Here is a 24,702-nt window from a genome sequence, read left to right as displayed (position 1 = left end):
ATTTTAGGGCTACAGAGGATAAAGCCTGCATATGATGTGGGATGTGCCACCATACTCTCCTGGGGTCAAATGCCCTTGGGGTTACATCAAAACACTCTATACCAGCCATGTTCATGTGCTTTCTATTTTTTTTCAGTCAGTGTGTTTTCATGTAAGTATAAAAATATCCAATCTATTGTATTCAATTCAATATATTCATAATAGGTATTCATATGTCCTGGAGGCATAGTTATGGGATACTGAACAAGCACATTGTTTTCTTAAAATTTTGTTTGAATAATGTATGAAGTATCTTGGTCTCGCATCATCAGTTCTGCTGCTTCCATGTAGAGTACAGGACTGAGATGTATTTCGGGGATCCTGGTTATGAGTAGAGTAGAGTATGCAGGGTCAATGTCGTGTTGACCTTCTGTCCCTTTCAGGGTGGTCACAGAGAGAAATGGGACTGCAAAGTGTGTTTGATTTTCAAAGCAGTGTGTCCCTGAAATTGTCAGTCTGGTTTTGCAGCAGTGGATGACTGGTTTGCAGTCAGAACTGAATGTGTCACACCACAGGACTGCCAGTATCTAAATTAACCATCCGAAACACACTGCTGTGCAAATCAAATAGAAAGTGCAATCCGGAAGACCACTATCTGCAGTTGAATAAATCCCAGCCACAGTCCATTAATTTCCATTTTTGTACATAATGTCAAGGGGGACATTGGAAGTTGGAAATGGGCGTGCAGCCTTCGCACTGTAGTAGTCAAACAATAAATAATGCAAAACTGTCTTGAGGAGAACTAAAACGGAGTGTGGAGACGGCAGGGACTTTGCACTGTTTATTTGGATTGTGAAGTCATGTGATCTGAATCCATTAAGTGTGTACAAAGTGTAAATTCAATGTAAGAAACAGGGTTTACAAATATGTACAACACATCTTTATGGTTCAATTAGTTGTCATTTTCATAGATAAGTGGTCGATATATGGAGGTAGATATCCGCCAAAATAGATTGTGAGTCACCTAAATACGTGTAGAATATGTTAAGGGCAGATATCTAACTCCATATTGGAGGTTGTACCAAGATGTAGCACTATTGTCCATGCACTAAACAGCAGTCTTGCGCGTTACAGCATTGAGAAAGACAAGCAGCATCAGAATAAAATATAGGTTTCCGGATGCTTGACATTTGGGATAGAGAGAAAGTCCCTATAGGAAAAAAGCAGAAAGTACAGTAAACGGTTTCTTCATATTCCTGAAGTTTCAATGGAGTTCTGTTGAAATTTAGTAGCAACATTCATATTAAGACTAGAGAACAAATGATATAGCACAGTTGTTCCAAGTTATAGCAAAATATACGATTAAACTCTTAATTGTGCAGAAGATCAAGTATGCTGTTCTTTGATAATAAGAAAACAACTTCAACCTATCAGGACTGTGAGAAAACTTACCCCAATGGTAAAAAGGAGAGAAAAAATGAAAATGAAGGAGAACAGAAAATACAATATTGGTCCTTTTCAACGAGTATGGATCAAAAGGTAAATCATGATAAACGTACATGGCTATTGTCTCCAGCTGCAGTACCACAGAAAGTAAGACTACGTAAGATATCTTAACTACCTTAACATTATAATAACATAAATGACACTTATTTAGACTAATCTTCAGCTCAAAGCTATCCCATGGTTTTACATTTTCCAAAACGTAAGTAAAGTTATTTTTCGTTCTTCTAATGTGCAATATATTATCAAATTAAATTTAAAACAATTTCCTCATATATAATATATTAATTTCCTTCAACTATGCAAACACCAAGATATTTTTCACAATAAATATAGGTGAGTGGATATAGGTAGTGACATAACATTTATACAAAATAGAATCAAAACAAATCAAAATGGCAGAGACGTTTGGAATATGTATCCCTGTTTGAGTCGATAGACAGAGATCGTAAGCTGGTAGTACCAGAGGTCAACTCCCGTACTGTGATGTAGACTGTAATCGGAATACACATAGCACCGTGATGACCCAGAAAAAGCCCAGTTTGTCATGATGTAGTACACGGCTTTGTACTGTTGATGGTGATTGTCACTTCTTTGATCCTGAAGGAGAAAAGTAGAGCATGGAGAAGCTACAGCGTAAAAGACATAGAAAACTGTGCTGTGTAGCTGTAAATGCGGGTTTTGTTGAGTTGACCTTCATGACACCCACATTTGAGTATTAAAGGCAGAATTAGAGGCTGTGTCCAAGGAAGAAGACACACACACGCACGCACATGCACACACACAAACCTGAAAGTCCATCGGTCTGGACAGATCATGTAGCGGCATTAGTTGAAGTTCAAGTCCTTTAACTAAAGTGCCTGTAGGCCAAGGTGAAGGAGCAGGAGTCAGGGGTCAGGGATTTTGGAATGAATCCATACAGTAAATCTATGTGTTTGACAGACACATAGGGTGGGCCTGGTGGGTGTGGCTTCCGATGCTTCATGTGTTGGCGTTGCCAGCTGCCGATTGGTTGTCCTCAGCGTGCTTGAACATCAGGATGGAGTTGTATATCTTGAGGGCAGGACCGAGTTTCACGCTCATGATCTTGACGATGTCGCGCTGGGTCAGCAGCAAGAAGGCTTTCCCGTCAATTTGCTGTTGGACGACAACCAATCAGATTACAGCATGGGTCAACAGCTGATATACAGTCAATTGAACCCAGTGAGACTTAGAAAAAAAATCCCTCTCACTCTCTAAGGGCTACAGATCTTATCTGCCACTATACAGAGAGTATGAGCCGTTTGATCATGGTGAATGCTTGTTCAACGACTAAACGTGCAACTCACATTTTGTGTATGTAAAAAGCACAACTGTGGAGTGTTAACTGCGATTGGTGAAAAAGTGATTTCAATAACCAAGAGAGCAATGGCAAATACTAGAGTCAGATTAGCTGAGGGAAAGATGGCTGTGCTCGGAATGCTAATCGCTACTGCTACTAGCATTTAATGAATTGCTTTGGATTCCAGTCATGTCTCCTTACCTCGGTATAATTATCAACTCAAACAAACCAAACATAGTGGCCCAAACATAGTGGAGACGAAGGAAGAGAATCCATTTCTCTGAGTGTTTTGTTGCAGACGGCAGCCTAACAACTATACGGGCAAAGGCTACTCCACACCTGTTTCGCCGTATGGAGGAGGGCCAGCATTAAAACTATTTAGATTACTTCGGACGGGGGGGACTAGAGAAGGACTAGAGGGGACTAGAGGGGGGCCAGATGGGACTAGAGGGGGACCAGAGAGATACCAGAGGGGATTAGAGGGGGGCCAGAGGGGACTAGTGGGGGGCCACAGGGGACTAGAGGGGACTAGAGGGGGACCAGAGGGGACTAGAGGGGGGCCAGAGGGGACTAGAGGGGTTCCAGAGGGGACTGGAGGGGGGCCAGATAGAGACCAGAGGGGACTAGAGGGGGGCCAGATAGAGACCAGAGGGGATTACAGGGGAGCCAGAGGGGATTAAAGGGGACTAGAGGGGGGCCAGAGGAGACTAAAGGGGGGCCAGAGGGGACTAAAGGGGGGACAGAGGGGACTAGAGGGGGACTAGAGGGGGGACAGAGGGGACTAGAGGGGGGACAGAGGGGACTAAAGGGGGGACAGAGGGGACTAGAAGGGGGACAGAGGGGACTAGAAGGGGGAAAGAGGGGACTAAAGGGGACTAGAGGCAGGCCAGAGAGGGGCCAGAGGAGACTAGAGGGGGGCCAGAGAGGGACTAGAGGGGGGCCAGAGGGGACTAGAGGAGGAGAGCGAGAGGGGACTAAAGGAGGGGGACCAGAGGGGATTAGAGGGGGGCCAGAGGGGACTAGAGGGGGGCTAGAAGGGACTAGAGGGGGGCCAGAGGGGACTAGAGGGGGGCCAGAGGGGACTAGAAGGGTTCCAGAGGGGACTAGAGGGGGGCCATAGGGGACTAGAGGGGGGCCAGATAGAGACCAGAGGGGACTAGAGGGGGGCCAGATAGAGACCAGAGGGGATTACAGGGGAGCCAGATGGGATTAAAGGGGACTAGAGGGGGGCCAGAGGAGACTAAAGGGGGGACAGAGGGGACTAAAGGGGGGACAGAGGGGACTAGAGGGGGGCCAGAGGGGACTAGAGGGGGGCCAGAGGGGACTAGAGGGGGGGCCAGAGGGGACTATAGGGGACTAGAGGCAGGCCAGAGGGGACTAAAGGGGGGACAGAGGGGACTAGAGGGGGGACAGAGGGGACTAAAGGGGGGACAGAGGGGACTAACGGGGGGACAGAGGGGACTAAAGGGGGGACAGAGGGGACTAAAGGGGGGCCAGATACAGACCAGAGGGGATTAGAGGGGGGCCAGAGGGGATTAAAGGGGACTAGAGGCAGGCCAGAGAGGGGCCAGAGGAGACTAGAGGGGGGCCAGAGGGGGACTAGAGGGGGGCCAGAGGGGACTAGAGGGGGACCAGAGAGATACCAGAGGGGATTAGAGGGGGGCCAGAGGGGACTAGTGGGGGGCCACAGGGGACTAGAGGGGACTAGAGGGGGACCAGAGGGGACTAGAGGGGGGCCAGAGGGGACTAGAGGGGTTCCAGAGGGGACTGGAGGGGGGCCAGATAGAGACCAGAGGGGACTAGAGGGGGGCCAGATAGAGACCAGAGGGGATTACAGGGGAGCCAGAGGGGATTAAAGGGGACTAGAGGGGGGCCAGAGGAGACTAAAGGGGGGACAGAGGGGACTAAAGGGGGGCCAGAGGGGACTAAAGGGGGGACAGAGGGGACTAGAGGGGGACTAGAGGGGGGACAGAGGGGACTAAAGGGGGGACAGAGGGGACTAAAGGGGGGACAGAGGGGACTAGAAGGGGGAAAGAGGGGACTAAAGGGGACTAGAGGCAGGCCAGAGAGGGGCCAGAGGAGACTAGAGGGGGGCCAGAGAGGGACTAGAGGGGGGCCAGAGGGGACTAGAGGAGGAGAGCGAGAGGGGACTAAAGGAGGGGGACCAGAGGGGATTAGAGGGGGGCCAGAGGGGACTAGAGGGGGGCTAGAAGGGACTAGAGGGGGGCCAGAGGGGACTAGAGGGGGGCCAGAGGGGACTAGAAGGGTTCCAGAGGGGACTAGAGGGGGGCCATAGGGGACTAGAGGGGGGCCAGATAGAGACCAGAGGGGACTAGAGGGGGGCCAGATAGAGACCAGAGGGGATTACAGGGGAGCCAGATGGGATTAAAGGGGACTAGAGGGGGGCCAGAGGAGACTAAAGGGGGGACAGAGGGGACTAAAGGGGGGACAGAGGGGACTAGAGGGGGGCCAGAGGGGACTAGAGGGGGGCCAGAGGGGACTAGAGGGGGGGCCAGAGGGGACTATAGGGGACTAGAGGCAGGCCAGAGGGGACTAAAGGGGGGACAGAGGGGACTAGAGGGGGGACAGAGGGGACTAAAGGGGGGACAGAGGGGACTAACGGGGGGACAGAGGGGACTAAAGGGGGGACAGAGGGGACTAAAGGGGGGCCAGATACAGACCAGAGGGGATTAGAGGGGGGCCAGAGGGGATTAAAGGGGACTAGAGGCAGGCCAGAGAGGGGCCAGAGGAGACTAGAGGGGGGCCAGAGGGGGACTAGAGGGGGGCCAGAGGGGACTAGAGGAGGAGGGCCAGAGGGGACTAGAGGAGGGGGACTAGAGGGGGATTAGAGGGGGATTAGAGGGAGGCCAGAGGGGTACCAGAGGGGATTAGAGGGGGCCAGGGAAGACTAGAGGGGGACCAGAAGGGGATTAGAAGGGGACCTGAGGGGATTAGAAGGGGACTAGAGGGAGATTAGAGAGGGGCCAGAGGGGTCTAGAGGGCAACTAAAGGGGGACTAGAGGAGGGGGACCAGAGGGTGGATAGAGGGTGTGTCATCTCTTACCTCCTCTTTGAACTGCTTGGCTTGTTCATCACAGCCGTGAAGAGAGTGGATAAAGTCAGCCACCTGGACAAAGACATGTAGAAGACAGACACACTGGTTAGTGTTTGTGTCACGCCAGGGTCTGATTAGGGTGGGAAATCTATGTTTATATATCTTTGTTGGCCGAGTATGGTTCCCAATCAGAGGCAGCTGCCCTTTTCCCCACCTTCTGTTGTGGGATCTTGTCTTTGTGTGTTGCATGTGTTGCACTCCTAGCTTTACATTCGTTGAGTTGTTTATTGTTGTTGGTGGAACATTTAAAATGACCACGCTGCACCTTGGTCTTCATTTAACAACGGACGTTACAGTTTGGGAGACCATCTCAATGGAGAGCATCTGGTGGAGTTACCAGGGTAACACTTTGCTTGAACCTTCCCAGTCATAAGGCCAACACCACAAGTCATGACTGGTTATGACATCCGTTATGTCGTTGTTATGACAATGGTATATAGGCATTATGATGAGGGGTTGTAACTGTTGATGGAAAATCAACAGACATAAGGGGATCAGTGAGTGATGTGTGAAGCTATAGCCTAATTATTACCACTCAGAAGAGCAAATCATGTTGATATTGAGAACGTGTTTGCCTGTGGGCATTGACATTTCCTGATGCTCTAAAGAAGCTAGCGATATTGCCATTCCATCAATACAAAAAGAAAAAAAAAAGTGAAGGGATAGCGTTCAATCCAAAGCTGCACATATCCAGTGCCTCCTTTAAGCTACAGGAGTTGGAAAGAGTGAGAAAACTCAAACTTTCTGAAGAGGGGTTTGGAAACTTCCAATAATAGCCCAGGGTAGCTGGGGTTCTAGTGGGCCTGACTGCAGCTGTTACTGGGATGACAGCCAAGGGAATAAAGGGGGGTCAGAGAGCGTAAGAAGCTCCTGTATGATGGATATCGACTGCTTTACAACAGAAGACAATCTGCTGGAAGCCACTGACGTAAGACAATAGCCTTTAGAAAGCCTGTATCCTGCCAAAACATTGTCAAATGAGGCTTTTAAAAAATGGAATGAAAGAGATGGCGAGGCGTAAAGTGCCACAGGACTTGCTAGTGAAAATGACTTCAATTAAGTACCCCAAAAAACAACAAGGTAACTCTTCCTCCTCTGTCAGGACATTCTTACCGTAATGAAAACATGGAAATTAGTCATAAAGCTAAATTACCGGACACCAACAGAACAACCAGTTTATTCAGAGTCATATTGAACCATCTCAGTACAGTTGGCTGTAGCCTCGATGTTAGAGAAACGAGGCCAGTAACTGGAGGGTTGTCGGTTCAAATCCCAGTGCTGACTGCAAATGTATCAATTTTGTGCAAATGGGTAAAAAAAATATGTATTGTATTGAGCATGGCCCCAACAGCTAAAACAAAAGCCACACGTGAAGAGAACCCCGGCTGCATCCGTGTTACATGAGGGTGTGATAAACAGCTATTCAATATAGTACATTATGAAACAGCTGTTTGTTCCAGTCCAAGACCCTTAGGTCCTCATCTCACCCAGCTAACATCTCCCAAAATCTATTACCTCTCTGTGCATCACTGGCCAGTACAAAATAAACACAAATGTCCCTTTTCACCCTGTGTTAAGCACAGGACCTGTTTGAGTACTCTTAAAATGGATCCTTCCTGCCTTCCTTCCTTGTCGTTATCGCCGATCTGACATGACATCTCACACACATCCACATACACTGCATATGCACATGCAAATGCATAAGGACAACACAAACACACACACACATTTACACTCATCATATGCTGCTGCTACTCTGTTATTTATTGTACTTCTCATTATTATGTAGCCTGAATGCCTAGTCATTCTACCCTGCCTTCATTTACATAACTACCTCAAATACACTACATGACCAAAAGTATGTGGAAACCTGCTCATTGAATATCTCATTCTAAAATCACAGGCAATAATATGGAGTTGTCCCCCCCTTTGCTGCTATAACAACCTCCACTCTTCTAGGAAGGCTTTCCACTAGATGTTGGAACATTGCTGTGGGGACTTGCTTCCATTCAGCCACAAGCGCATTAGTGATGTCGGGCACTGACGTTGGGCGATTAGGCCTGGCTCGCAGTCAGTGTTCCAATTCATCGCAAAGGTGTTCGATAGGGTTGAAGTCAGGGCTCTGTGCAGGCCAGTCAAGTTCTTCCACACTGATTTTGACAAACCATTTCTGTATGGACCTCACTTTCTGCACAGGGGCATTGTCATGATGAAACAGGAAAGGGCCTTCCCCAAACTGTTGCCACAAAGTTGGAAGCACATAATTGTCTAGAATGTCATTGTATGCTGTAGTGTTAAAATTTCCCTTAACTCGAATTAAGGGACCTAGCCCAAACCATGAAAAACAGCCCTAGACCAGTATTCCTCCTCCACCAATACTTTACAGTTGGCACTATGCATTCAGGCAGGTACCATTCTCCTGACATCCGCCAAACCCAGATTTGTCACTTCAGAGTCCACTTCAGAGTCCAATGGCGGCGAGCTTTACACCACTCCAGCCGACCCTTGACATTGTGCATGGTGATGCGGCTGCTCGACCATGGATAACCAGTCCATGAAGCTCCAAACGAACAGTTATTGTGCTGACGCTGCTTCCAGAGGCAGTTTGGAACTCGGTAGTGAGTGTTGCAACCGAGGTAAGACACGTTTTTACGCGTTTCAGCACTCCCGTTCTGTGAGCTTGTGTGGCCTACCACTTCACGGCTGAGCCGTTGTTGCTCCTAGACGTTTCCCACTTCACAATAACAGCACTTAGAGTTGACTGGGGCAGCTCTAGCAGGGCAGAAGTTTGACAAACTGACTTGAAAGGTGGCATCCTATGACACTGCCACGTTGAAAGTCACTGAGCTCTTTAGTAAGGCCATTCTACTGCAAATGTTTGTCTATGGAGATTGCATGACTGTTTGCTCGATTTTATACACCTGTCAGCAACGTGTGTGGCTTAAATTGCAGAATCCACTAATTTTAAGGGGTGGCCACATCCTTTTGTATATATAGAGCACCTCGTACACCTGCATATTGATCTTGTACTGGTACTCCCAGTATACACTAAGTGTACAAAACATTTGGAACACCTGCTCTTTCCATGACATAGACTGACCAAGTGATGGACTGGGTGTATTGATATACCATTCAAAGTGTAATTAATACCTTCACTATGCTTAAAGGGATATTCAATGTCTGCTTCTTTTTATTTGTTACCCATCTACCAACAGGCCCTTCTTTGTGAAGCATTGGAAAACCTCCCTGGTCTTTGTGGTTGCATTTATGCTTGAAATGTACAACTCAACTGAGGGACCTTACAGATAAATTGTATGTGTGGGGTACAGAGATGAGGTAGTAATTCAAAAATGATGTTTAACACTATTATTGCACAGAGTGAGTCCATTAAACTTATGTGACTTGTTAAGCACATTTTTACTCCTGAACTTATTTAGGCTTGGCATAACAAAGGGGTTGAATACTTATTGACTCAAGACATTTCAGCTTTTAATTAATTTGTAAAAATTTACAAAAAAAACACATCTAAATTGTATTAGTTTTAAATTCAGGCTGTAACAAGAAAATGTAGAAAAAGTGGTGTGAGTAATTTCTGAAAGCACTGTATATCTGCAATGCAGAATCATGATAATGCAGCGCCCAAAGCTGCCGCCTTGAAGCAACTGGCCAGTAGTCTGTACTGAGGCAGACCTGGGCTCAAGTAATATTTGGCTTCCTTGAAATATTTTGAGTGTTTGATTGAGTCTGCCTAGAGTGCCAGATGGGTGGTGTTTGCACCTTTAATTCTATTGCTTTCAGAATCCGAATGACTATTTGAACCCAGGTCTGCAGTGGTAGGTCTATTCAGGAGGAATTATTCTGCTAACAATAGCTACAGAGGACTGCCTGCTACCTGAGTGTCATGTCAAATACCTGGCCTCAACATTAGAGAGCATAAATATCAGTCTGTATACAGCACATTATAGTGAGGAGAGGCATCTGAACTGAAACACACTGTAGTCTCCAGGACAGGATTAGTACAATTCTCTATTAGCTAAGTGCCATTTATGGAAGTTCAAAACATTCCATTACATATTTCTAGAGTGGGTTGGAATTCAATCAGAAATCTTAATTTGTGTTGGAATTATTCATGAGCGGAAACAGTTCTCCAGTTCCTATGAGGATGTTATTAACAATGAGAATACTTTGCATACACAAATCACCCACTTACTACCAACAACATCAATTTGTAGCTTTTGAAAAAAAATCCCAAACAATCATATACAGTGCACCCCTTGACTTTTTCCACATTTCGTTTTTTCCCCCTCAAAAATCTACACACAATACCCAATAATGACAAAGCAAAAACAGGTTTTTGAAATGTTTGCAAAAAAGCGTAAGTATTCAGACCCTTTACTCAGTACTTTGTTGAAGCACCTTTTGCAGCGATTACAACCTCGAGCCTTCTTGGGTATGACGCTACAAACTTGGCACACCTGTATTTGGTGAGTTTCTTCCATTCCTCTGCAGATCCTCTCAAGTTCTGTCAGGTTGGATGGGGAGCATTACTGCACAGCTATTTTCAGGTCTCTTCAAAGATGTTTGATTGAGTACAAGTCCTGACTCTGGCTCGGCCATACAAGGACATTCAGAGAATTTTCCCAAAGCCACACCTGCATTGTCTTGGCTGTGTGCTTAGGGTTGTTGTCCTGTTGGAAGGTGAAACTTAACCCCAGTCTGAGGTCCTGAGCGCTCTGGAGCAAGTTTTCATCAAGGATCTTTCTGTACTTTGCTCCATTCATCTTTGCCTCGATCCTGACTAGTCTCACAGTCCCTACTGCTGAAAAACATCCCCACAGCATGATGCTACCACCACCACACTTCACCTTAGGGATGGTGGCAGGTTTCCTACAGATGTGACGCTTGGCATTCAGGCCAAAGACTTCAATCTTGGTTTCATCAGACCAGAGAATCTTGTTTCTCATGGTCTGAGAGTCTTTAGGTGCCTTTTGGCAAACTCCAAGCGGGCTGTCATGTGCCTTTTACTGAGGAGTGGCTTCCGTCTGGCCACTCTACCATATAGGCCTGATTGGTGGAGTGCTGCAGGGATGGTTGTCATTCTGGAAGGTTCTCCCATCTACACAGAGAAGCTCTGGAGCTCTGTCAGAGTGACCAATGCCCTTCTCCCCTGATTGCTCCGTTTGGCAAGGTGGACAGCCCTAGGAAGAGTCTTGGTGGTTCCAAACTTTTTTCATTTAAGAATGATGGAGGCCACTGTGTTCTTGGGGACCTTCAATGCTGCAGACATTTTTTGGTACCCTTACCCAGATCTGTGCCTCGACACAATCTTGTTTATGAGCTCTATGGCCAATTCCTTTGACCTCATGGCTTGGTTTTCGCTCTGGCATGCACTTTCACCTGTGGAAGTTTATATAGACAGGTGTGTGCCTTTCTAAATCATGTCCAATCAATTGAATTTACCACATGTGGACTCCAATCAAGTTGTAGAAACATCGCAATGGAAACAGCTGAGCTCAATTTTGGGGCGGCAGGATAGCCTAGGGTTGGACTAGTAACCGGGAGGTTGCAAGTTCAAACCTCCGAGCTGACAAGGTACAAATCTGTTGTTCTGCCCCTGAACAGGCAGTTAACTTACTGTTCCTAGGCCGTCATTGAAAATAAGAATTTGTTCTTAACTGACTTGCCTAGTTAAATAAAGATAAAAAAATAAATAATAATAATTTCGAGTCCCATAGCAAAGTGTCGGAATACTTATGAAAGGTATCTTTAAAAAAAATGTTTATGATAAATTAGCAAAAAATTCTAAAAACCTGCTTTTGCTTTGTCATTATTGTGTGTAGATTGCTGTGGGAAATATTTTATTTAATCCATTTTAGAATAAGGCTGTAACGTAACAAAATGTGATAAAAGTCAAGGGGTCTGAATACTTTCTGAAGGCACTGTAAATCCTGGTCAACACACAACTTGATCCAAGTTTCACACTAACACACTGTACAATTCCAAGTGTGTGCTCCAGCCCAACAAATGCAAATCGGGGAGCCAGCTAAGCATTTCATTTGCCATCTTTGGGTGGTAAACGTCTCCAGCCAGTGTGTGTTAAAGCGTGACAGGAGTGGGTAGTGGACCAGGAAAAAGCCTGTTACAGACAGAGTCCCAGGTGAGGCTGGGTGATAGAGCAGCGGTCAAGGAGCAGTGTTTTTGCGAGGCTGTTCCCATGGCTGTTTTGTGACTACCAATACTCGCACGGACGGTGGCAAAATACATTCTTCTCCCCTGCGGACACCCTCTCTTTTCTGCTCTTAGGAAAATATGATGGGCTAGGAATCCAGGCAAAGGGGCAGAAACATTGACTTTTCCATTTGAAAGCACCACTTTTAAAGAACTTTGACTCTTGCTTTGAGAGACAGAGAGAGAGAGCGAGGGAGGGTGGGAGTAGAAGGACAGGTGTAACTTTAGTGGAATGAGAGCAATGATCCATATGTAGGATCTTAATTGGGATGGCAGGTAGCCTAGTGGTTAGAGCCTTGGACCAGTAAGGTTGCTAGATCGAATCCCAGAACTGACCATGTAAAAATCGGTCGTTCTGCCCTGAAAAAGGCGGTTAACCCACTGTTCCTAGGTCGTCATTGTAAATAAGAATTTGTTCTTAAGTGACTTGCCTAGTTAAATAAAGGTTAAATAAAATAAAAATAATTTGATCACTATTTTATTGCTGAGAATTTTCCTGTGCGGCAGGAAAAGAAAAGGGTGTATTTGAGGTTTAAAAAGGCTTCTAACGTTTGTAATTTCCACTTTGACATTTCAGTTTTGATTGGCCCTAACAAAACATTCATCAAACCCTACAAAAATGTCCATTAATTATAATCCACATAATACATATAAAATCTTACAGCAACAGGAAATGTACATCTGTATGACGGGGATCAAGGGCTGGCAGGATTATGAACCCAATGAACTAAAGACTAAGCCTTGCAGATAAACTAACTCCCAAGGAAATAGCTCCTAGGGTTCTTGTATCTTAATTAGAGTACGTCAAGCTTAATGTTGAAAGGAAATGGCATTGCTAGCAAACCAGTGTGATGTTAGCAACGCCAAGGCCAGGAGTTAAATTCCCACAGGGATCACATAGACAAACTAAAAATGTATGCTCAAGCTTTGGATGATAGTGCAATGCTAACCCCACCCAATTAGCTAGTGGTTAGGTTGGAGAAGTGATGGCTGATGGAGATAGTGAAATGTGCCCATTCAGCACTGCTCAAGGCTATTAAGCTATAGGCTCACTTTATAGAACCTCGGCTAAGGACTTGATTTAAGGGACGTGGGTGGTGAAGTATGGATACATCTGTAGTCTTAGGGGGGGTTAGTGGGTGTTATAAAAACCTATATAAGCACTGCTCCTCTCCCTCTAGTCGATCCCTTTACAGTTCTGCTCTCTCCCTCCCCTTTTCTCTCTACTGCAATCTCGCTCCTTCCACTCTGCCAAATCCCCACAACCGCCAAGATAAAACATCTTCTGGTACAACTCAATGACATTCTGTGCTGCCCCCTCTCTGCAGGTTGCAGTCACAAGACAAGCCTGGGCCACATTTGGTAGGCACAACACTGTTGCAGATAGAACTGACAAGATGCCCTTTTCTACACGTCAGAGGGGTTTGTTTTACAGTACATCATATAGTTCTATCTGAACGTGCCACAACACTGTGCATTGCTTTTGTGAGTCTTGGTTACCTCTATTGGACCATCTCTCATCAGTCTGTGCTCCGAGGGGGCCCGATCCCTCAATCTTCCTCTCTCTCCTATTGCTCTCCTAACTATCTTCCCTGTAATGGTGCACATTGATACAAGTGTACAGTTTGCACATTGATACGTGTACTACGGTGCTTGGTTACTGTAATAAAGCACGGTTAACCCGTTTCTTAACATGGTGAACGAATAGGCTAACTAAAGCCACAGTTGCCTGTGTCTCTGTTCAGTGCGCCTGAGTGATGAACTGAAATGACGGTTACTGAAATTTCGCCGGTGGTTCCATTATTTGACTTCCATTATTATAATTTTTTTCTGTGAGCTCGATTCAGTTTATCTAGAGATAAATCGGATCAAGCCTGAACTGTGCGATGTAGTAGGGAGTTGTAGTTCCAACAGGCCAATACTGTAGTTCCAACAGGCCAACATAATTGCCACGTTGTCTGCGCTACTAACTACAATGACCATAATCCATTGAGCGCCGGCCATTGAGAGACGGACAGAAGAGCGCACGATCAAGAAAGAAGACAGCACATGCTAAGCAGATTCTTTTAGAGGTATCTCTACCTGAAAATACATGATCTAAGTGATTGATAGTTAGTATTCAGCTGTCATAAAAGTATGCCTTATTTACTTTGAAGAACTACTAAAATAGTGAATTGGTCAGACAACAGAGATGATGACTTGGAATGAAATAATAACAATCAAATAAAACAAATGTTATATACACACCAAATGCATAGTACAGTTAATGTCTAAAAATATAATCGAAACCGTATTTGAAAACTGTGATACATTTTTTTATGATCAAACCGACCTCAAAAAGCACTAATCGCTCAGCACTACTATTCAGTCTTAACTCATAACATCTTAACATTCCCCATCCCTTCTCTCGCTCTCTTTCTTTCCCTAGGGGTACCTTGTTGCCCCCCCTTTTCTCAACACTGCCGTGGTGTTTGGAAATAACTCCAACCCGTTACAAATGGTGGGTGACCTATTTGTCGTTACCATTGGAGATTAGGATTGGGCGGTATCCAGACTTTCATATCATCATACCATCCTTCTCTCACCCTGGGATTTACCGTATTACCGGCTTAGTACACAAGGGAGCCCCAAAACCGCAAAAAAGTCCTTTGAACGTCTATTACTAGAATGCTAACAAAATTAGCACAAGTAATTGATAATTTCCATGGAGGCTGCTAGCTAAATATGCTAACAATTGCCAAGTCAGGGAATCCAGCTCCTAAAGTTATACATATATAGGTAGGAGCTACCGAAAATAATTTCTGGTGAGTTTAGACATTTCCAAGCGAATGTGAACGAGAGACATTGTACAAATGACCAAAAGTTTTGACGCATGCTTGTCTGAAGGAAGAGCAGTACTGGATCTCTAACAGCATGTCTACACACCGTCTCTGTGTGGAGTCTGGAGTCGCTAGGGCAATGGGCCTGCCTGCTCTGCTCAGAGAAGATAGGCGAGCAGCAGATCGGCCCAGAACAGAGAGGAGAAAAAACGCAGGAAATCAAGATATCAGTGGCAGCTGTACAAATAACTCATCTAAAAGGGCTTTGACTTCTCAAACTTGGCAAAAAGCTAACACAATATGATGCCCCGTCACCTTATTTATTCAGCCACTTACTTAGATAGCAAGTTAAACTTAGGGGTTGTGTTAATGCAGAATTCTGCATTTTCACGCAGGAAAAAATATAAATGTAAACGCAGATCTAAAATACTTCTTATTGTAATTGTTGCTCTGCATCAGACTAATTTTGTGCTTCAGTTGTACTTCTAAACTCGGATAAGAATTCACAAAAGGGTATTCTATCAGCAGACAGTGCTCTGACTGATGTGTTGCTACTTTTCTCTGTACTTCTCTCTTGTAGCCAGGCTATTTTCTCCGGTCAATGCAAGATAAACTTTAATATTTATATTTTACCCCCTTTACGAAGGTCCTGGAGTGGCCTAGCCAGTCTCCAGATCTCAACCCCATAGAAAATCTTTGGAGGGAGTGTTTCCCAGCAACAGCCCCAAAACATCACTGTTCTAGAGGAGATCTGCATGGAGGAATGGGCCAAAATACCAGCAACAGTGTGTGTAAACCTTGTGAAGACTTACAGAAAACGTTTGACCTCTGTCATTGCCAACAAAGGGTATATAACAAAGTATTGAGATTAACTTTTGTTATTGACCAAATACTTATTTTCCACCATCATTTGCAAATAAATTCATTAAAAATCCTACAATGTGATTTTCTGGATTTTTTTTCTTCTCATTTTGTCTGTCATAGTTGAAGTGTTCCTATGATGAAAATTACAGGCCTCTCTCGTCTTTTTAAGTGGGAGAACTTGCACAATTGGTGGCTGACTAAATACTTTTTTGCTCCACTGTATACTTTATGCTGTCCAAGCCTATTGGAGATGCTCAATAGCGGTGTGGAATGGAGAAGGTGTGGTGTGTATGTAGCGAAAGCTGAAAAATCACTTTGGGTCCGGTAGCCGTCCTCGTCTCATCAATCAAAGTCACCCGTAGATGGAGAGAGTGCTTAGCAACCACAGGAGGATCATGGCATGGGGCACGGCAGACCTTGGCATTGGCCACATCGCACATGCCATTTAGACCGGGACGTTGTGCATGTAAATTCATTCTTAGAGTGGAGCGGTGCCCGCTGAGGGATCCTGACATTTAATTTGTGTCTCGTATTCTAACCAGAGAGGGAAACTTCCAAGGTTGTTTTTTTTCTCTCTCGAGTGACAGCTGACATTTCAATTGATTTGGACTGATATCAATTTGGCTTGACAGAGGAGGTTTGAAACAATACGAGAGGACTGACAGACTATCAATGGAGTAGACATACGATAAATTATGAAGCACAATGCATTGAACCGCATAAATAAAATGGTTAAAAACATTATGATTCATAGACCTACACATTAGCGTCATTGCATTTCTCCTTATGTTCATAATTCCTCAACTGTAAATAAACAGTTGATCATATCTGGTATGATTAGACACAGTGACCCCAAGATTGCTTATTTATTCTGTCCACACACACACACACACACACACACACACACACACACACACACACACACACACACACACACACACACACACACACACACACACACACACACACACACACACACGTCTATTTACAACTAGGCTCTCTGGCTGCAAGGGTCAAAGTTTATTGTCACACCTGGTTGCTATGGTGTCAAGCTCTCTCTGGAGCGTGAAAACTGACATCAGCAGTAGAAGAGAAATGACAAAGTGGAAACAGACAAGACAGTACTGTATGTGAGGAGACTCTGGTTCACTATAAACCCAACTGACAGACAACTGGGTTAAGGTTTTCTATAAGTGAAGTCAGAGGCAATAGAATCCCAGCACATTGCAAAGCCACATGTAGAGCAATCTCAACAATACAGGGATCTATACCAGATGATGAAATAAACTAAGGTGAGACATCCTCAAGCATATGTCAACGGGTCTGTGTGTGTGTGAGTGTGTGTGTGTGTGTGTCTATGCGTGTGAACTGTATGAGTTTATACAACGGGTGGGTCTAATCCTGAATGCTGATTGGTTAAAACCACATTCCAGCTGGTGTCTATTCCACAAGTTACCACCGGCTAAATCTATGATGTTAAAATGCCTATTTACTCTGTTCCATCTGACTGCGCAATCCACTGTCTCATCAGCCCAGCCAGTCTCATCAAGCCCAAACTTGATCTCCACTATAAAAAGCATATAGACATTATCTCACGTTTCTTTTAGACTAACATTTAGTTTTCAACAGTGTAGATTTGTATAAACCTTGCTGTTTGTCTCTCTGACATTTTCAACATTGTTTCAATATTCAAATTCGATCTCCAGCTGTCCCATTGTAATGAACGTGTCGGGAGTCAGGACGAGACAAATAGGCAGGCAGCGTTTCTCAGCCAGTCAAAATCATGAGTCAGCTGGCATCATTTTATGGATATATACAAAGAAATGTCAATTGAAAAAAGGTCAAATGAAACAAAGTGCAGTTAGTTTGCAGTCTTTCCAGCTTCAGTTTGAAGTGAATGTGTTAGCTGTGTTGTTGGCTAGCTCCTTTGAACAACAGTGTACTGACAAGTGAGACCATTTTCTTTGCCAGGTGAAATTGCGCCTCATTAGCTCAAAGTTATGGATGTACCCAAATAAATGTCACTAGGAAACAGCTTCAACAAATGCAAATGCAGCTACTTTGCTGTTACTCTGCCTGCACTTTTTGACGTGACTGTAAGTTATTTTCGTAGTTGGCTAGCGAAATGATACAACGACAGCCAGTTTGGGTAGAAACCCTAGAATTGTGTCAGGACTATATCTTGTGGAAGGATGAAATAGTATGAATAAATTAATCAAAATAAAAGTTTTATTTATGAAAATGTCAATAATATAGTAATAATGCCCTCGAAGCTGGTGTTTGGAGGATATATTGCCACGTCTTTGGCCTAACAACACCCGTGCCAATATATCCTCCAAACACCGGCTTCGAGGGCATTATCACTTAAATGTGCCACTGCTTGTCTCTACATAATTTGAACCATCAATTCACATAATCATGTGTGTATGTACGCAAGTACACGTGGATGTGTGTGTGCTCTCACCTCGTCCGCGGTCCAGTGGGCCACACGGCTGGCCTGTACTCCGGCCACTCCAGGCAGCAGCTTGCAGTGCTGCTCCCAGCATAGGGGCAGGTCCCGGCCAGGGTGGGCCGACATTGCCGACAGGAACACCGACTGGTGGAGGGCCTGCTGCAGGCTGTCCACGCTGTGCTCTGGAGGGGGAAGGGTGTACATGTCATTAGTGGGTTGCCAATGTGAATTTGTTAATGAGTGAGAAAGGGAAAAAGAGGGTGGGGAAAGAAAGAGAAAGTGAGCTAGTGAGAGAGTGAGGAGAGAGTGCCTTCAGAAAGTATTCACACCCCTTGACTTTTCCCACATTTTGTTGCGTTACAGCCTGAAATTAAAATGGATTAAATTGAGCTTTTGTGTCACTGGCCTACACACAATACCCCATAATGCCAGTGAAATTATGTTTTTAGAAATGTTTACAAATTAATAACGTAAATCTGAAATGTCTTGAGTAAATAAGTATTCCACCCCTTTGTTATTGTCAGCCTAAATAACTTCAAGAGTAAAGATTTGCTTAACAAGTCACATAATAAGTTGCATGGGCAATAATAGTGTTGAACATGATTTTAGAATGACTACCTCCTCTCTGTATACCATACATACAATTATCTGTAAGGTCCCTCGTTTGAGCAGTGAATTTCAAACACAGATTCAACCACAAAGACCAGCACATTTTCCCAATGCCTCAACAACGATGGTCGATGGGTAAAAACATTGAATATCCCTTTGAGCATGGTGAAGTTACTAATTACACTTTGGATGGTGTATCAATAAACCCAGTCACTACAAACATACAGGCGTCCTTACTAACTCAGTTACCAAAGAGGAAGAACACCACTCAGGGATTTCACTTTGAGGCCAATGGTGACTTTAAAACAGTTATAGAGTTTAACGGCTGTGAAAGGAGAAAACTGAGGATGGATCAACAACATTGTAGTTACTCCACAATACTAACCTAAATGACAGAGTGAAAAGAAGGAAGCCTGTACAGAATACAAATATTCCAAATCATTCATCCTGTTTGCCACAAGGCACTAAAGTAATACTGCAAAAATGTAGCATAGAAATAAATGTTATGTCCTGAATACAAAGCGTTATGTTTGGAGCAAATCCAACAACACATCACTGAGTACCACTCATCATATTTTCAAGCATGGTGGTGGCTGCACCCTGTTATGGGTATGCTTGCCATCAGCAAGTACGAGGGAGTTTTTAGAAGAAAAAAAAACAGAATAGAGCTAAGCACAGGCAAAATCCTAGAGAAAAACCTGCTTCAGTCTACTTTCCAACAGACACTGGGAGACAAATTCACCTTTCAGCAGGAAAATAGCCTAAAACACAATGCCAAATATAAACTGGAATTGCTTACCAAGACAATATTGAATGTTCCTAGAGTGGCCTAGTTACGGTTTTGACATAGATCAGCTTTAAAATCTTGGGTAAAACTTGAAAATGGCTGTCTAGCAATGACCAACCAACAACTTGGCAAAGCTTGAAGAATTAAAAAAAAAATATGTGCAAATATTGTACAATCCAGGTATGCAAAGCTCTTAGAGACATACCCAGAAATAAACTGTAATCACTGCTAAAGGTGATTATAACATGTGGGTGTGAATACTTATGTAAATTAGATATTTCTATATTTCATTTAAAATGAGCAAAAATGTAAAAACAACATTATCATTATGGTGTTATTGTGTGTAGATGGGTGAGACATAGTCTGCTAAGCAAAAGTTACAATGACCTGCATAGTAGAGTGGGAGTGTGATCACTGCAGGGGGTAGGGCTGCAGGGGGAAGGCCTGCAGGGGGTAGGGCTGCAGGGGGTAGGGCTGAAGGTTGATAAGCAATGGTACAGGCTTTGTCCACAGAATTCAACAAAAAATGACAGGTGACCGACCTCGACTTTTGTTCCATTTCTTCTTCCTTATTTTGATTTTACTGTGCATCAACAAACAAACCGTTTTGCTTTCAGCTTCACGAGGTTCCTTTCCTTCCTTTCATTATTGTCTTTCTTTTCTTTTCTTTTCTAATCCTTCATTTTCTAATGGAAGGATCCACTACCTAGTCCCTCTTGACAGCACAATGTAGATGCATCTTTCTCCCTTAACCGCAGCAGTAGATAAGAAGAATCAAGTGTTCCTGAGCTCTTAGTAGGCTGATGGACTAGTGGAGATACCAAATGGTTATGTAATGACTGATGCCCTACTATACCCCAGATGCACCCTCTGTCTTGGCAGGCAGCAAAGCAAGCTTTGAGGGGGTGGTGTGTGTGTGTGTGTGTGTGTGTGTGTGTGTGTGTATGTACACAGACAGCAGGAACAGGGTCAGCTACAGGACATGTGGTTTTTCTTCCAGTTGTCTCCCAGCTATGTCTCGAAGGAGTAGAGCTGGGTTTGACATGCTTGTTAACCGTGACATTTGTCTACGTTTGCTGCTCCGATGGCCAAACATGGCTAACATCTGTAACCCAAGCAACGCTACGATGAGTCCCCAAAGGGTTTTTAGTAGTTATTAAGAGGATTAAGATTAATAGGATTCAAATCAGTGTTATATTAGACACAATCATACTGTATAATGCAAGTGGATTTCTGTGAGAACTTAAAACATACAGATATACTACCCTTTCGAGTGCCTTGTTTGATATTGCCTTTCAATTCGCTTCTACTCTGTCCTTTGAAGCATTGATCCTATTACATTTTGTGGTGTACTCTATTATTATTAAGAACAATCAAATAACTTGCAGAGACAACTCAGTAGCTTTGAAGTCCTAATTAAGATGTTTTTTTGTTGTTTTTTTGCTAAATAAAAGAAGCAGCATATGATGTCTGACATCTGCATGGTAGATCTTTATCTCTTTGTTGGTCCATCGTATCAGAGCATTCCTAGCAAGACGTTAAAAGGATTACATGAGTACAGTGTGAGCCAAGAAAACGCAGCAAGATCGAGCAGACTTTTCTTAAGAAAGCACTTTCTTTTGGAACGCCATAATTCTTCGACATCTTTCAGGTCTCCCTCGACAAAGAAGCAGGTAAGCGTTTTTCGTCGTGAATCTTCTTCTGGAGGCAGCTCTGCAGAGTAATCACTAGCTGGCACAGCCACAAAGTCATAAAATCATATTTTAAACCTAATCCTAACCTTTGTCACATGACAAACCCTAATGCCTAACCTTAACTTTAAATTAAGACCAAAAAGCAAATGCTTGTATTTATGAATTTTGACAATATAATACATTTTGACTTTCTAAGGGGAAATAACTCAGTTCTGCCTTCAGCACAAGATTCATAACAATTAAGGTCAACCTGCGAAAAAGAACCTCAAGGGATTTGATCCTGGTTAAATAAGGGCTATATGACAGTATAATGTCACCAACATAAATGTGGATTTTGAGATGCTAAGACCTAGTACAATACAAAACATCAACAACAACAAAAAAAACTAAAAAAGTATTGTCAATTCAACTTTAGGGCTCCCTCCATTTAGCTGACTTCCTGCTAACAGCAGCCACAGCCACAAACCCCACCACAGCCTCAATGTGACATGGGAAAACCCAGTCACCTCCTTCCTGTTTGTAGAAAAAGGGCACGACACAAAAAGCTTTAATGTCACTACACGAACACAGGCCCACTTTGATCATAAAACTTTGATGATGGGGCCGTGGCACAGCACCCCCAGAGACAGGAAGTACACAGCACAGCACCATAATGTGTAGCGCACAATTACGCCACAACAGCATATAGGGCCAAAAAACTAGACAGGGATCACGGATTGGATCCCTGATTGGATCCCTCTAGCATTTTACCCTCCTGTTCTTGAACCAACATCCTCCTCCTGTGTTTTCTATTAATAGAATGGTCACAAGGTGTACCGTCACTTTGCTATTTGATTTGACAACAAAAGAGATTGATCAAATGGAAAAGGTATTAAGCTATGAAAAATACACTATCAATAATGGGAACATCTGGCGTCTGTATATTTAGACAAACAAATTCAATTAACCTGACCTATTTTGCTCCATCAAAAAAACAACAAGCTCGGGAGGAAAAAAAGACTACCTACAATACTGTAGTTACCATGGCAATGTTTCCTTCAAAAGCAGCGACTTTGCTGTGTTGCGGATCTGTCTGCTGTGCCTCAATGACTAAAGTACACACACACCACTCTGAGTGAAACGGCGATTTCCCAGCTTGTAGGCTCTAGAGGCAGATATAGAGAGAGCGCAAGAGAAAGAGAGAGGTGGAGCGACGGGGAGAGAAAAAGAGAGGTGGAGAGAGAGTAAGAGATGGAGAAAGAGAGAGAGAAACAGGGAGAGCAGGGGAAAACAGAAATGGCCTTTCACAGTATTTTGGCATAGCCCGGGAAGCATCTCGCTAAAATGTTACTGGCGAGCAGAGCTGAATTTCAAAAGTGTGGAGAACCAAGAGACAGTGGGACTTGAAGACTGGGGATGTGTTGGCTGCCATTTTCTGGGGCAGTATAGGAGTCAGTCAGTGAGCTGCAGGGGGGACAGAGTGGACATGGTGTGCCACACTAGAGAGACAGCCTGGCTCCAGGGAAGGCTTCTCCCTCAAGACTAAACATCTCGACTTGTGTGTGTGTCCGTTTGTCTGTGTGTGACTATGTAAGAAATACCAGACAGTTTTGTCAGGAGACTGAAACTCTGCTGGTGTCCCGTGCAGTATGACATAATGGTTCGACCATGAAGCCTCGTCAAACACACATTTGTCACTTCAGTGACGTCTTTAAATTGATTGAATGTTCCAGACCGATTTCCATTCACCTACAGTTGAAGTCGGAAGTTTACTTACACCTTAGCCAAATACATTTAAACTCAGTTTTTCACAATTCCTGACATTTAATCCTAGTAAAAATTCCCTGTCTTAGGTCAGATAGGATCACCACTTTATTTTCAGAATGTGAAATGTCAGAATAATAGTAGAGAGAATGATTTGTTTCAACTTTTATTTCTTTCATCACATTCCCAGTGGGTCAGAAGTTTCCATACACTCAATTAGTATTTGGTAGCATTGCCTTTAAATTGTTAACCTGGGTCAAACGTTTCGGGTAGCCTTCCACAAGCTTCCCAAAATAAATTGGGTGGATTTTGGCCCATTCCTCCTGACAGAGCTGGTGTAACTGTGTCAGGTTTGTTGGCCTCCTTGCTCGCACATGCTTTTTCAGTTCTGCCCACACATTTTCTATAGGATTGAGGTCAGGGCTTTGTGATGGCCACTCCAATACCTTGACTTTGTTGTCCTTAAGTCATTTTGCCACAACTTTGGAAGTATGCTTGTGGTCATTGTCCATTTGAAAGACGTATTTGCGACCAAACTTTAACATCCTGACTGATGTCTTGAGATGTTGCTTCAATATATCCACATAATTTCCCCTCCTCATGATGCCATCTATTTTGTGGAGTGCACCAATCCCTCCTGCAGCACAGCACCCCCACAACATGGGTTGGGATGGTGTTCTTTGGCTTGCAAGCCTCCTCCTTTTTCCTCCAAACAAAACAATGGTCATTTTGGCCAAACAGTTCTATTTTTGTTTCATCAGACCAGAGGACATTTCTCCAAAAAGTACAATTTCTGTCTCCATGTGCAGTTGAAAACCGTAGTCTGGCTTTTTATGGTGGTTTTGGAGAAGTGGCTTCTCCCTTGCTGAGCGGCCTTTCAGGTTATGTCGATATCGGACTCGTTTTACTGTGGATATAGATACTTTTGTACCTGTTTCCTCCAGGATCTTCACAAGGTCCTTTGCTGTTGTTCTGGAATCGATTTGCACTTTTCGCATCAAAGAACGTGTCTCCTTCCTGAGCGGTATGATGGCTTCGTGGTCCCATGGTGTTTATACTTGCGTACTATTGTTTGTACAGATGAACGTGGTACCTTCAGGCGTTTGGAAATTGCTCTCAAGGATGAACCAGGTCTTGGCTGATTTCTTTTGATTTTCCCATGATGTCAAGCACAGAGGCACTGAGTTTGAATGTAGGCCTTAAAATACATCCACAGGTACACCTCCAATTGACTCAAATGATGTCAATTAGCCTATCAGAAGCTTCTAAAGTAATGACATAATTTTCTGGAATTTTCCAAGCTGTTTAAAGGCACAGTCAACTTAGTGTATGTAAACTCCTGACCCACTCGAATTGTGATACAGTGAATTATAAGTGAAATAATCTGTCTGTTAACAATTGTTAGAAAAATTACTTCTGTCTTGCACAAAGTAAATGTCCTAACTGACTTGCCATAACTATAGTTTGTGAACAAGAAATGTGTGGAGTGGTTGAAAAACGAGTTCTAATGCCTCCAACCTAAGTGTATGTAAACTTCCGACTTCAACTGTAAATCCGAAAATGATGGAGTCCTGTGAAGTCAGGACAG

At 44.0% G+C, this 24,702-nt stretch overlaps 1 protein-coding gene across 6 annotated transcripts in view; it reads right to left on the bottom strand.

Moving 5' to 3' along the window:
- Window positions 1-807: 807 nt before the first annotated feature.
- The window catches only part of LOC110489742 (lethal(3)malignant brain tumor-like protein 4), a 143,811-nt gene continuing 119,916 nt past the window's right edge, over window positions 808-24,702 (bottom strand). For 4 of the 6 annotated variants that reach the window (XM_021562594.3, XM_021562596.3, XM_021562595.3 and 1 more), the window contains 3 exons: window positions 18,294-18,463; window positions 5,868-5,930; window positions 808-2,619 (listed from right to left, as the gene is read on the bottom strand). In XM_021562594.3, coding sequence (XP_021418269.2) covers window positions 2,464-2,619; window positions 5,868-5,930; window positions 18,294-18,463 — 389 coding nt within the window. In that variant the 3' untranslated portion in view covers window positions 808-2,463. The remainder of the gene's footprint in view (window positions 2,620-5,867; window positions 5,931-18,293; window positions 18,464-24,702) is intronic. The other 2 variants (XR_002468616.3, XR_016486587.1) reach the window with 1 other exon arrangement.

This window comes from Oncorhynchus mykiss, chromosome 15, assembly GCF_057628025.1.
Source record: "Oncorhynchus mykiss isolate SJ-2025 chromosome 15, ASM5762802v1, whole genome shotgun sequence".
In the NCBI taxonomy this organism is placed as follows: Eukaryota; Metazoa; Chordata; class Actinopteri; order Salmoniformes; family Salmonidae; genus Oncorhynchus; species Oncorhynchus mykiss.
This window is presented reverse-complemented; position numbering and strand designations above follow the sequence as displayed.